Raw genomic sequence first — 13,728 nt, forward strand, 5'->3', positions numbered from 1 at the left:
GTGCTCTGCACCAGCAGTGGGAAAGGGGTTATTCCTCAGTGATACCAAGAACTAGAAAGAAGAATTCTTTAAAAATTGTACTAAGCTAGTCCACCTTTTCTCCATGTGATGAGCATGCCAACAGAGAAAGCTGAAATGAGGCTGAGACTTGAGGCTTTTTCCTCCCAAGAATACAGCATTTCAGCATATGGAAATTAGTGGATAGGTAGTCAGACATGGTACACTGGCACTGGTTGCTCTGACTTATTCCAGGAGACATCTCCAGCTGCTGCCTAAATTCCTTCCCCAGGAAGGCGAGAGGGACAGTTGCATGCTGCAGGCAGCCAGATTCTGGTGTGAGTTTGGGGTATTCTAGCTGATGGGGAAATATGAACCCAGGTACCTTAGAAAATGCACTTTAAGACTGTCACCAACCTTGTTTCAGAAACTGGTAGGATATATATTTAAATGGTCACTGAAAATTTCTTTGTTGGGAACTAGAAAGGAGAAAATTCTTTTAACCTTCTGGTATGACCAGTTTTGCCTCTAAAATGCAGCTACAGAGCCTGAAAACTAAAAACCCCACACTACCACCATGGTAATTTAAATCACTAGTGAAGCGGAGTCTGCAACATGCAGAAAGCAAGCACTGGAGCTTAGGTGGCAAACAGAGATCCCCATTAACCTTCTCTGATAGCTTTTACAAATGAAGATACAATTTAGAAAGGTAGCCCCTATCCAGAGACATCTGGATCCTCGCGACAAGTAAACACACACAGTAGGGAGAGCAAATAAACTGCACAACATTTTCCCCAAAGTTTTACTTGAAACTTATCTCCTCCTTCATTTAATTCTTAGCTGAGAAGCAGCCTGGCGTTCAGGCACAGCATCTGGTCAATGCACAGTGGGATAAACACTGTAGGGGAAGAAGAAGAGGGGGGAAGAAGAAGAGGTTGGGAATAAGTCTGGCTTAGTTTTGGGAGCCAAAATACAAGGCAAACCCCTGGAGCCACCTATGGACAAGCAGAAATTGCAAAAATCTCCCCAGGAAGCTAAGGGAGTGCCTGGATTTTTCAGAGCCTTGAAACTGTATGTGAAGACCAGGATGACAGGAGAGAATAAAAACACATCCTGTGGCTTGTTTTTATGACATTTATGAACACAGCCATTGGCCTGTCTCCCTTTTGGAAATGAGCTGACTCGCATTTGAAGACTAGCACGTTTCCAACAGCCACAGGGAAGTTCTGTATTGCAAGGGACAATATTCTGCTTTTGCTGAGACAGAGCAATAATACCTGAGCTTTTGCATGCGAGATTCCCCTCGTCCACATTTTGGCCTGCCCTTTGTTTCCTGAAGGCCCACAACTGGAGAGGCAGAAATGAAGAAAATAGCAGAGTATCTTAGAACCAACAGCAGAAAGACAACAGACAGGAACACAAACCTCTCTCTACCTGCTGAAGAGATGCTCAGAAGCAGGACTTAAATGTGCCTCTTTTTCAGAGGCACACCAAGGAGAAGCTCTTATGAGTTACCAAGAGAGGCAATATAGCTCTCTTCAGCACTTCCATAGAGAAAATCAGGGAAATCCACAGGTTAATACAAATACTTGAGTCATGAGGTGATAGTACATCAATCTTTGCCATTACGAGCATGCTGAGAGCTCATGCTGAAAACTGCAACATGCTAATGAAGCTAAAGGGAATTAGTTTAACTGCTGTGATTGTAGGAGGAAGGAAGATATAGCCATTTCTGAGTTTTTACTACTTCCTGTTGGCTGGCTTAGCAGGACTGCAGTTCCTGAGTTGGTTGCCTGCCCTTTCTGATGATCATCCAGAATCCTAGCACAGGAAGGATCCACATCATCTCAGTGCAGCCACATCTCCCTGGCTCATGAAACTACATGATACACTAAAGAAGGCTGAGGTTACAACACCATATCTAACTGTCATGACTTTGACGGCTTCCCATGCAAGACATTTATGCACCATCCATGAAACATGAATTGATGCAACTTCACAGCACCGTTAAGCCACCTAGCTTTGATGATGTGCCGTGACAACCACTGTATCTGCCAGGTCAGCTGAAATTAACCTGGGAGCTCTAATTGTACTGCAAGCATAGACTTTGCAGGAGTATTCCAGGGGAATTTCCCTCTATTACCTCTCCATTGCTTTTGCAAGAGAAATAAATCAGCCCTCAGATGCAAACTTCATTTGTTGGGCTGCCTCTCTACTCATTCAGACCTTAAAGGAACCAGAAAAACTAAGAGAGAACAAAGCTGCCCTGTACATTCTCAGCTCTCAGCAAAACATCTCTTGCTCTAACACCAGTCACACAAAAATTCACCGAATTCCAGTCTCTCACTCCAGCGCTGTAGCAGCTTTGTAAGACTTTATAAAGACAGATATTAGGCCAGACTGGACAGGGCTTTGAGCAACCTGGTCTAGTCAAACAGCGTCCCTGCCCACGGCAGTGGGGTTGGAACTAGATGATCTTTAAGGTCCCTTCCAACCCGAACCATTCTATGATTCTATGAGTACCAAAATGCAGACAAGCTTTCTTAGTCTTCTCGTGTTGACTACATTACAGCTGTACTTACTTTTCTTCCTAATAGTTCCTCTTTAGGACTCTATGGCAAAACAATCAGTCCTAAAGAATGAGTGCTGGGGAAGCAAATAGCTCTGTGCAAGCTCATTTTCCAAATCTAAGCTGCTATTGCGCTGGATCGCTCCCGTACATAAGCCAGCAAGTTTAGCTTCATTATGCAGCACAAGCCCACCCACAATCCAACAATGAAGAGAAGCGTGGTCTATCATTAACAGCCTAGGACAGGGAACCAGCTTTCTTACTGATTTGTTGGCATCAAGTATATAGTCCTCTCTAAGTAGGCTTTTGCTCCTCCTCCTGTATAATGTGCTATCAGCTCCCTCATAGGAGAACACTTATTTCTTAGGTGGCTTATGCTTGGAGATACATGGGTTAAGGTACTATTACTTTTAACAATACTATTTTCCAGTCGAGACACACTTCCATAGAACACCATCATATCATCTGGTGTAACTGGGGTACAGGCAGAAAACAAAGAGGCTATGAAAAAACATGGACACGTACTTTTGCAGCTGCACCGAATTCTGGAGCAGAGAGAGAAGAATATGCCAAAACATCAAATAGAGAGCTTGAACATGCACTTTGCATGCAGCCTGTAATGCTTTCCAGCCCTTGAGGCCCCTTGCAAGAAAGGAGGAGTTAACTCAATGGGAATGAGCAGGGAAGAAGGGGAGGTTTAGAGGGTATACAAGAGCAGCAAATGTCAGACATTACTCACATACAGAACCGTCTACAGTGTGCGATCACATTATCCTCCACAGAACTGTGCTGTCAAAGTGTAACATGTCCCACTAAATTTTACTGAGTAAACTGTAGTCCATTCCTACCAAAGCTGATCCTTTGCTCCCTGCACACTTGCAGTCCCGCTGCACAGACTCACAGTACTGTTGCAGTGTCAGAAAATCCTAATACAAAATACTGCTTTGACAGAAAGCAAGGTTGCAGGTTGCAACCTCTGAAGTACCCAGCAGATGGTCACCTGTTTGAAGACCTTTAGAAAACCTATTATTTTGTAATACAAACTTTATGTAGCAACAATAGCAGCTGAGGCAGAAGGAGGGAAAGGGAGTAAGACCAGCCTAACATCACCTAACTGGACTTCAAACAGACTATAAACCAGAGGGTGCTATTTCAGGATGAAAGAACACTGATGGACAAGAAACTGCTAGCAGAAGCAACAGAGTAGAAAAAAAAGTTAGTCCAGCTTCCTCTCCTAACACACAAGGTACATTTGCAGTTGGGATGTCTACAGGAGTTAAAGTTGTAAGTTTCTATGACCTGAAAATTTTTTTACAAGGATGTATACCTTGCTTGGTGCTGGCACTGAACAAAGCATGGATGAGAGCAAAGCATTGACCCTGCAGTCAATGCCCATTACAGCATTCATGATGTCCACCAAGGTGCCTGGGGGAGTGATGGAAAGCAGTAAGAGTTTAAAAAACTGAGGTAAAATTCAGAATTGCTCTTGCTCTGCTTCTACTTCTTACTCTCCTTTTGTTGTTCTTTGCGGTTGTCTGTTCTAAAGTTAAAAGCTGTAACAGTGGAGCATGGCTTGAATCAAAGAGGATTACTCTAATGGAATTGCAAAAGGATCATGTATTTGTTTTATTATTCTCCCTTTCCTGTAGCCAGAGAATCAAGAAGCCAACAAAAAACTAAGCTGTGTTCAGACTAAACAAAAGGGTACTACACAGTCTGAACTCATTATGGGGAATGCATAATTCCTCTACAGTTAAAACTTAAGTTATCTTCCTATTACAGGCCCAGTTTCTTCCTCTCCTCCAGCTAAGTTGTGTATGAAACACTAATCTGAACACAACTTTTCTGGAGATTGTAGGATAAATAATTTAGAAGGTTTAAAAATCTTCTCCCTTCACTCCTCATTGACTGTTCAAAGATCCTCCTCTTACATGAACTCTGCCATATCTTTAATTAGGCTAGAATTTCCATAGGAGCACAAAGAGAAGTTGGTATCCAACTTCAATTGAAATGCAATAGGAGTTGGGCATTAACTTCCTTGCACTGTCTGAAAAGTGTCAATCTTTATTAAAACATGGCTCAGCTTCAGAACACCCTGGAGATGTGCTGAGCTGTGCTTGCCTGCTTCAAACTGCTCAACTACAGCATGAAAGGGAACCTCGGGGGCAATTTTCTGAAGTACTCTTTAGGGCTATTACATGGGGAATAATTGGCAACTTAAAATGAAGGGACCCAGCTGCTGTGTTACATGATAAGGGCAGCTATTGTAAGCTGCCCTTTTAATCTAAAATTCCACAGGACATTAATATTTTTGCTGATAATGTAGCAAGCCACAGTGCACATATTTCGGCAACTAAAATTCATTTCTGAATTGGCAGGGACCAAAGAGAGTTCCTCTGATCAGGGAAACCCAGGCTGGGATCCCCTTTGGTCTATTTTATTTTAGGCCCTTCATAATATGAGTATGTCTGAATTAGAAAATAGACTAAAATGCACTAAAGCGAAGCTTAAATTTTAAAAAGTGCTGCTCCTATTATATAGGATTTATATGTGAACAATTTCAACTATGCGTCTTTTCAAAAAGGATACCAAACACTGGTTAATAAACCAATTTCCTAGAAGCACTCCCTTAATTACTTTGAAAACATACAGTAACAAGATGTGCCTTGGAGTTATTACATAAACTTAAAATTAAGAATTAATTTTACCAGAGATTTTCTGTTTCAAAAGTCTAAATGAAGTCTACTTGGCTATTTTGCTGTAATATAAACCAGGGCCACGAGGAAGGGAAGTTCTCATCTCATTTACATTATTGTAAAGCAAGAGTAACTCAATTAAAGTCAATACCTTTGAACTTGCTTAAACGAGACAAAACCTATAAGGGATTACAAGGTTGTTTTAAGCATGCCCAAAAAAAAAAAGTCTTATCAGGTTTTACTTACATGGCCTGCAGCAATCCAAGTTGTACAGCCTCACTTTGCTGCTACTAGATTGTTTTCGTGTGTGCCAAGTATAAAGTGAGCAGTTTAGCACAGCTCAACGTAGTATTTTAAATGCAGAGCTCTATCATTTCTCCCCATGCTCCTCGCTCCGCCCCAAAAAAATCTAATATGGATTAGATCACAGATAGCTTTGCAGCATAAATAGGTAAAGTCTTGAAGTTGAAGGCACTCAGCAAATGCAAGAAGTTTTCACTCCACATATCCAGATTCAGACTAAAGGCTGCAGGGTCATCTAATCTGACTTCCTGTATATCATACTCACGCAATGTGAATTAAATTACTCTTAGGACCATAACTCGTGGCTGACTAAAGCAAGTCTTTCTGAAAGGCATCATGCCTAAGACTAAAGCCTTAGAGAGAGGGAATCTGTCACCTCCCTCACAACTTCATTCTGCCTTAGAATTGCCCTTGCTTTAAAGAAATTTTGATCACAAGTCTGTTTATATTAAGCTAATCATGTTCTTCCCTGCTACACTAAAGAGCCTACAGAGCTTTTGTCTCTATGGAGATACTCAGATTATATGAAATCATCTTTCAACCTTTTTTTCCTTTCTTTTAATACCCTAAGGAAGGCTGAGCTCCTTAGGACTCTCACTGTTAGGCTTTTTCAGCCCTTGACACTTTGGAAAAGCTCTTCTCTGTGTTTGGTCCCATATTATAATGTTGATACTAAGGATGAATATTGTATACCAGTAACATCTCTCTGCGGTCACAGAGAGACACAAATACTCCCCTCCTTCCCTAAAACTCCCACTTGCTGCTTCTCTGATTAAAATACATAGGACAATATATGGGGCCAACTGACATGGGGGTACAGCTTGCTGTTTGTCTGGCCTATCCTCTGCAACAGGCACAAGCTTTGCTGGTAATATGTTAAAAATTTACCTTAGATCATTGGCTGCATTTGTTCAAACTCTAAAAAGGGCCCAGGAAGATGAAATGCTGAATGCTGTAAAGGAACAGAAAGAGGGAGGCTACAGAGGGAACCAGCGTGTGTTCAAATACAGAACCTGTTCTGCCATCATTATGGCAAAGATGGAGAAGAGCCTGCAGTAAGTGAAGCTTGCCTCACCAATAAGAAAACTGACATTAAGACATTAAAACTGACATTGAGAAAAACCAGACAGTCAGATCTCTAGCTTTTCTTTTCAACATGACCTTCTCTGCAAACCTGGGCCAGGGAGATACAGGATAAGCACTGTCATAAATCCAGTATTTTGTTAGTTGTTAAGGCTAGAAATTAATTAGTCCTATGATTATCATAACTCTATAGGTAAAATATCCCTTCATCTAGGAAAAGAGCTTTCATTTCCAGTGCCAAAGTCAAGTCAGGTCAGGTCACACAGACAATTTCAGATATTCCTGAAGAGAGGACTCAGGACATTCCTCCCCTTGGGAAACTTGGAAAGCAGGACTCATTGCACAGAGACAGTGTCCCAACTCTGGAAACTCTTATGAAATGAAAGCTGTACTAATCGATTTTTTATATAAGTAACAAAAATTCCTTGAAATGCTTTTTTTTTTTTCAAAATAAATGGTCCCATCATGGCATGGTGGGATGGAAAAGCTTGACACATGTTCTTTGGGGTATGCACTTAGCCTAGCTGATGCACATGGAAGTTTATGCCAGAGCAGTTTCCTGAATTTAATCGTGGCTGTGGGCAGGCAGAGTATTTGGGTGGTAGCAGTCTTTTGCCTTACAAAGGACAGCCTGCTAAAAGATTTCTTTTTCCCCTTGCAACTGGGCTGCCGACACTGGAGCTGAAAATAAATCAACACGACGACTGTGTGAAGAGCTGCGCAGTGAAAAATTCTACCAGAAAGGCCTCTATTGAAAGCTGAGAAATACATAAAGCTGAGGGAACATTACGAAGCAAGCCTGCTGGTTTATAGAAGTGCAGGGGAGGCATACATCTCTGGTCTCTACAATATTGGTTTATAGTAAGCTTTATTTTAAGAGTGATGATTACATTGGCTGGGTTTCAGTCCCAGTGCCAAAGATGCCAAATAAATATCAAATACTCTCCAGGGCTTCCCGCCACCCTTACCCACTGCTTTTGAGCCATGCAAATGAGACAGAATTGACATTGGAATGCTTATGGCTTCGGAGAGACCGACATATTTCCCGTCCTTGGGGCATTTTTCATCCTGTTTATATGAATACAGACATGCTAGGCATATACTGCTAATTCGATGGGTTACAGATTATTCAGCATGCAGGCACTCAGCCACTGGCCTGATTTGTAAGGTCCAAATGCAAAGTTAAAACCATATGGGTTCACAAGCAATCCATACTGAAACCAGAGGCACAGATGTGCCACCCAGGAATTTTTTGTCTTGAGTAGTTAAAGATGGCACTGCTTCCTTCTACATTTTGAAAGAAGAAAGCAGGGGATCAACATTACTCTCAATAGGTTGGAGCAATACCCACAGAAGTAACACAGGCACAGAGGCACCTCCTTCATCTTTACACCCCTATGAAAATGAGCACATTAGTCATTGTGGCATCCCTGTGTGCTAAACTAGCACTGACTCCTTTTATAGTCAGGGGAATCCAGAACCATAGAAGCCTTGCCTAGCCGAGGCAATACAGCACTTCTTTTAAATCCGTCACAGTCCATTCTCAATACCCTGTCCTGCCACAGCATTGCAGCCACTGTGCTAAGGGGATTTGCAGTTATCAAGCAGAAGGGGGAGACAAGACCTCAGCTTTTCTCCAGTTCCCCAGAAACGCAGACTCCTGCCCATCTCTCGCAACAGGCGTGACCTGCTGGTCCTTCCAAGAGGGATGAGCAGGCAGCGGGGCAGAGGGGAGGCCCATGAAAAACAGCTCCTCTCCTCATCAGCAGGCTGGCTCCGGCCCCACAGCAAAACCGCAGTACTGGTACTGCCAAGCATTCGGTTCGAATTCCTCACTCCCTGTGGTAGCCACTAGGCCACAGGGTCTCCTTCAATCCATTTGCATTTTATTAGGTCTTTTCATGCACCAGGGGACAAAAGAACAAGCCACTTCCTCCCACTGAGCTCTCATTTCACACTTCAAATGGGTTGTGCTAACCTTTATGGTGGAGCAGCTGCCAGAGAGAAGGAGCAGGAGAAGGCAGGCAGGGCGAGGGTAACAGGACAGAGCAGCGTCTTAAGATGCAGCCTCATCTCCTCTCCCAGCAACCCAGAGGAACTCAAATCAGCGAAGAGCAACACCTTTCTCTCCTGCCCCCACCTCAGGGGCACACAGAGCTCTGCAGCCACCTTGGTGGCATCCAGCTGAGTGCTTTCTGGACTCACCTCCCACCCCCAGTAGGTGCTGCTGAGTTAATAGCCTGTACCATGTCCGTAGTCAGAGCATCAAGTAAGCTGGTAATAAATTCAACTTTCTTCCCTTCTGGGCAGCCTGCAGAAAGAAAAGAGGAGGTTTAATGCAAGAACACAGAGGATTGGTCTCCTACCCCAGTTCAGCAAGGGTCAAGCCAGAACCTCCTTTGTTAGTAACATGTCAGCTATCATCACAGTCCCAAAGGAAAGGCAGAAGAATCAGAAAGAAACCCTCAGTGGGTTTCTTTGCATGGCAATTTGTCCTGCAGCTTTTGTCCAGGCGCACACAGGGTCACCAACAATATCTGGCAGGAAGACCATGTGGTTAGCTTTATGGCCTCTCGCAGTTCTCTACCAGCATAACCACAGGGATGTGCTGGAAGCGCCTGGCAGACGGGAGTTCCCATGGTGACACTTGCAGAGAAGTTTACAAAACAACTCATTACCTCCTGGGTCATCTTCCTCTGCAAACACGGCTGTTCTCGGGTCCTAACTGACAGCTTAAAGCTTCCCAAAGCACGGGCCAAAGCGAGGACTGCTGCTTGCACTCCCCTCTTCAGGCACAGAGAGCGTTGCCTGCCAGCAGCTACCACAATAATTCAGTTCTTTGCATGATCACACTGCATGGGAAATACGTCAGTCTAAGTCAACACGTGGTAATCGCCCCCAGTCACTGCTGGCTTAATCAGGACAAAGCAGGCTGAAGACAAGCTTGGTAACCATTTCCATTACTTAGTGCTGAGGCCATCTAGTTCCCCACCATCATAACCACAGACTGACAGAGCCTCCTATCCTTAACAGCAGCAGCCTGTTATGACACAGCTGAGATGAAATTCTCCAACTCCTCACCTTTATGAGGCAATCTATGCCATTTCCTTGCTTCTTAAAGGAGAAAAAGCATGCTTCATTCACTAGCACTTTAATACTGTAACAATTGCTCTAGCCTACCAAGGAATGAGTATACTTAACTTCAACCCACCACCTCCAAAACTGTTGTCCAAATACCACCATCCCCCATCCTATTGTCTTCTCTTGATGTGGCAGAGAAGCCATCACCACGTTGCTCACCTCTTCTCTTTCCCCAAACCACCATGCACTACCAATTAGTCAGCTGATTAAGGCAGCAGACATCAGAAAACAGCCTCCTCCAGCACCATATAACAGTGTCAACACTTTCTGCTTTTCTCAGACAAGCGGAGAAGCACATGTACCCCAAACAGAGCACCAGAAACTTACTGTAATCCCTTGACAGCTGAAAGCAGCTTGCAAATTGATCTGACAAAACTCCCTCCCTTGCAGTATTACAGGCTCTGTTCTCTGCAATAGCTAACCAGCAGTCCCTTGCCTGTCTCCATATTACGTGCATTACACAGACGCACACCCCTCAGCACTCGTTTGGCACATGGTCCAGAAAATGTCAGCATTGTAATGGGTAAGCTGCTGTAGCAGCCAGAGTAGACTACTCACTTAAAGGAGTTTTTTGTTGCAGTAATGAGAAGGTTGAAAAACCACTTGCTAGAAGTCATCTCCCTAGGGCCTCAGCATCTCACCTTCTGCAGGAATTAGCAGCTTGCCATTTGCTATGTGCAAGCAACACTTTCCTTCTTTCTTTCTTTCCTCTCGCCACAGCCATGACACAGTTTGTGAAGAGGGTATGTGTAGGTGTGCAAGGATCTGGACTTAAGTCTCCCCCACCTTGGCCTCTGCAGGGTCTCTTCACACAGGCCAAGGAGCACAGTGCCTGCAGCACTAAGAGTATGAAGCATGGGCAAATCTCTAGAAGAGGAATAAGGCGTGGGTTCCCCCTTACAGAATTAGTGCAAATGGAATGATCAGTCTCAAATTAAAGCAGTGTTTTCTCTTAAACTTCAGTTCTGCTAAGAAATGAGAGCGGAAAAAAGTAAAAAGAAACATCCTCTCTCACCCCCTGCAGTTCTGGCTCACCAGTGAATTTCTGCATACAAGAGCAGCTAATCAAACAAACTTCAAGTCTGCATCAAAACATCATGCAGCACAGCATCTCTCAGGCAGACAAACCAGGATCAGATCCTCCATCTCCTAGCATCTCCATAGACAAGGGTATTTTCAGCAACAGGAAGGGTCATACCAGCCAATGCAGCCAAGCACCAAGCTGAAAGTTTACTCAGCCACAGGAAAGTGGCTTGGGCTGAGAAAGGAACTCTCCTGAAGTCTGATGCTGGGACCAGACCACTAAGCTACAGAGCATCACGTGTCCTCTTCTGCGTCAAGCAGTTCCCGTCCCTTTGTCCAGTTGCAGCGCAGAAGGGGAAGGAGAAGGGAAACTAAATCATTCTGTCTTCCTGAGAGATCAGAGAGTCTCAAAGAAAAAGCCCAAGAGTGAAGGATTTTCACAGAGGAGTTCTGGAGGGGCAGGGGGGAAGTGCAGGGAGAGGCAGTAAAGCAAGGGAGAAGGGGATGGGGAAGAAAGGAAGTAAGGTTATTCTATTTTAGCGTGATTTCCTAAGGAAATGAGCCTTAATGCAATCATTTAGCTGGCTTCCCTCTCCCTATCCCCCAAAGTAATACTTGAAACAGTTGGCCAATTTCATTCAAATGTGAGAAGGAGGCAGATAGGAAATTTCTACATGACTTGTGAAAATGAGGACCTGCATAGAAGAGGGCCCTGCTGAGTGCAGAGCTGCTAAGCAGAAAGCTATGGGGCCTGAGGTCAGGAGCCAGCAGGAGGAGGATTAGGAGACACAGAAGGCAAATCTGGAACAAATCTCACTTCCTTTGCTAACCTGCTCAGGGACAACTCACTTTATGCTAGCCCTAGAAAGGGCCAGGAGAAAATAAAGTGGATCCAGAGCTACCAGCTCTTTCTGCAGAGTCCTTGGTCTCTACCACTCCCTCATGGTGGAGAGGAACCCACTGTAGCTTCTGTTTTCAAGCAGTCAGCCCCCACCCAGGGGAGCAATGGCTGACCTGTCAGTGAGGGCCCCTCATTCTGCTCCTTAGAAAGGCAGCAGGAAGGAAAAACCAGAGCACAAGCAGGTAGGATAGCATTTTTAAAAGCTGCACAGACACCTATGCCCAGCACATCTTTCTAGAAGAAACAAGGTAGGCAAACAGTAAATTATGGCTTGTCATTCTGTTAAGAGGGAAAAGTAGAATATAAAACAAGCAGCAATGGGAACAAGCCCATGTATGAGTACAAGTTGGGGACAGACCTGTTGGAGACCAGCGTAGGGGAAAGGGACCTGGGGGTCCTAGTGGACAGCAGGATGACCATGAGCCAGCAGTGTGCCCTTGTGGCCAAGAAGGCCAAGAGGGCCTCCTGGAGTGTATTAGAAGGGGTGTGGTTAGCAGGTCAAGAGAGGTTCTCCTCCCCCTCTACTCTGCCCTGGTGAGGCCGCATCTGGAATATTGTGTCCAGTTCTGGGCCCCTCAGTTCAAGAAGGACAGGGAACTGCTAGAGAGAGTCCAGCGCAGAGCCACAAAGATGATTAAGGGGGTGGAACATCTCCCTTATGAGGAGAGGCTGAGGGAGCTGGGTCTCTTTAGCTTAGAGAAGAGGAGACTGAGGGGTGACCTCATTAATGTTTATAAATATGTAAAGGGCAAGTGTCATGAGGATGGAGCCAGGCTCTTCTCACTGACATCCCTTGACAGGACAAGGGGCAATGGGTGCAAGCTGGAACACAGGAGGTTCCACATAAATATGAGGAAAAACTTCTTTACAGTGAGGGTGACCGACACTGGAACAAGCCGCCCAGAAAGGTTGTGGAGTCTCCTTCTCTGGAGACATTCAAAACCCGCCTGGACGCGTTCCTGTGTGATATGGTCTAGGCAATCCTGCTCCGGCAGGGGGATTGGACTAGATGATCTTTCGAGGTCCCTTCCAATCCCTAACATTCTGTGATTCTGTGATAAAGCAGGTACCAGGCAGCAAATGCGGGATAAAGTCCAGCTAAGTGAGGAGCCAGCATTAGTTAAGGGACTTTAATGCACCAGGAACACTGCCCTGCCTGGTCCATGCAGCGTCAAGGAGCCAGTTGGTCCACTGACAATTGTCAGCTGTGTCATCTTTCATTGCTCAGGGGGCACCAAGCTGCTGAAAGATCCTGCTAAATGGAACGGATCCTGTCCTGGCCAGGCTTTGAAGAAGAACTTTCAATGCTGAGCCCGTGCTTCCCCTAGGGGACCCTCCAGGCATCCAGGTTTCTTTCCTGAAAATTCTGATCCCAGACATGTATTCAAAGGGCAGACAGGCAATAATCCAGCCCCCAGGACACTCCCAGCCTTTTCCAGTTCACTGCTGAAACTGGAGGTGATCCAAAAAACCACAGAATAAAACCCATGGTAAAATATGCACAGTGAGGGAAATCCCCTGTCTCCTCGACAATATTCTTGGCCTCTTCAGTGCCCCAAGGTGAGACAAGGGAAGAAGGCAGAGACAGGATCTTGTTCCTCTCTGACCTGGAAGTTCTCTGTCCTTGAATGGATCATCAATCTCTGTGCTCTTCGATCTGGCATCGCTTTCACACACTGGGGTCTCATAGCTGAAAAAGAACAGCAGATGCTAAACTATGTGATACAGCTTTAGTGTCATCAGATGGTTGCTAAGGGGTTGTGTCTTATCTGCTTACTGCAGGGGAAACCAATAAACCTGCAGAAGAAATATTATTCTCAAGCATCTGTCTGCTTATGGACAACAGTCAGCAACAGCAGCAGGAGTGGAGACAGAAGGAAAAGCATACTCTGAAGTCCAGTAGCAGCTACCAACCTAAACCCACAAACAGCAGAAGGCCCTCTTCCAACTCTTGTGGGCACAGGCTGAGCTTTTTTTTCCAAAGCTGTCTGTGCTCTGCAGAATCACTGTATCCA

General features: G+C 44.8%; 1 protein-coding gene across 5 annotated transcripts in view; it reads right to left on the reverse strand.

The window, feature by feature from the left end:
- The window catches only part of SMOC1 (SPARC related modular calcium binding 1), a 144,565-nt gene that overhangs the window by 14,266 nt on the left and 116,571 nt on the right, over nucleotides 1-13,728 (reverse strand). For all 5 annotated transcript variants that reach the window (XM_068399282.1, XM_068399284.1, XM_068399283.1 and 2 more), the window contains exons 9-10: nucleotides 13,321-13,403; nucleotides 8,854-8,959 (exon numbers count right to left, since the gene is read on the reverse strand). In XM_068399282.1, the coding sequence (XP_068255383.1) occupies nucleotides 8,854-8,959; nucleotides 13,321-13,403 (189 nt within the window). The remainder of the gene's footprint in view (nucleotides 1-8,853; nucleotides 8,960-13,320; nucleotides 13,404-13,728) is intronic.

Source organism: Nyctibius grandis, chromosome 4 (genome assembly GCF_013368605.1).
Source record: "Nyctibius grandis isolate bNycGra1 chromosome 4, bNycGra1.pri, whole genome shotgun sequence".
Taxonomy (NCBI): Eukaryota; Metazoa; Chordata; class Aves; order Nyctibiiformes; family Nyctibiidae; genus Nyctibius; species Nyctibius grandis.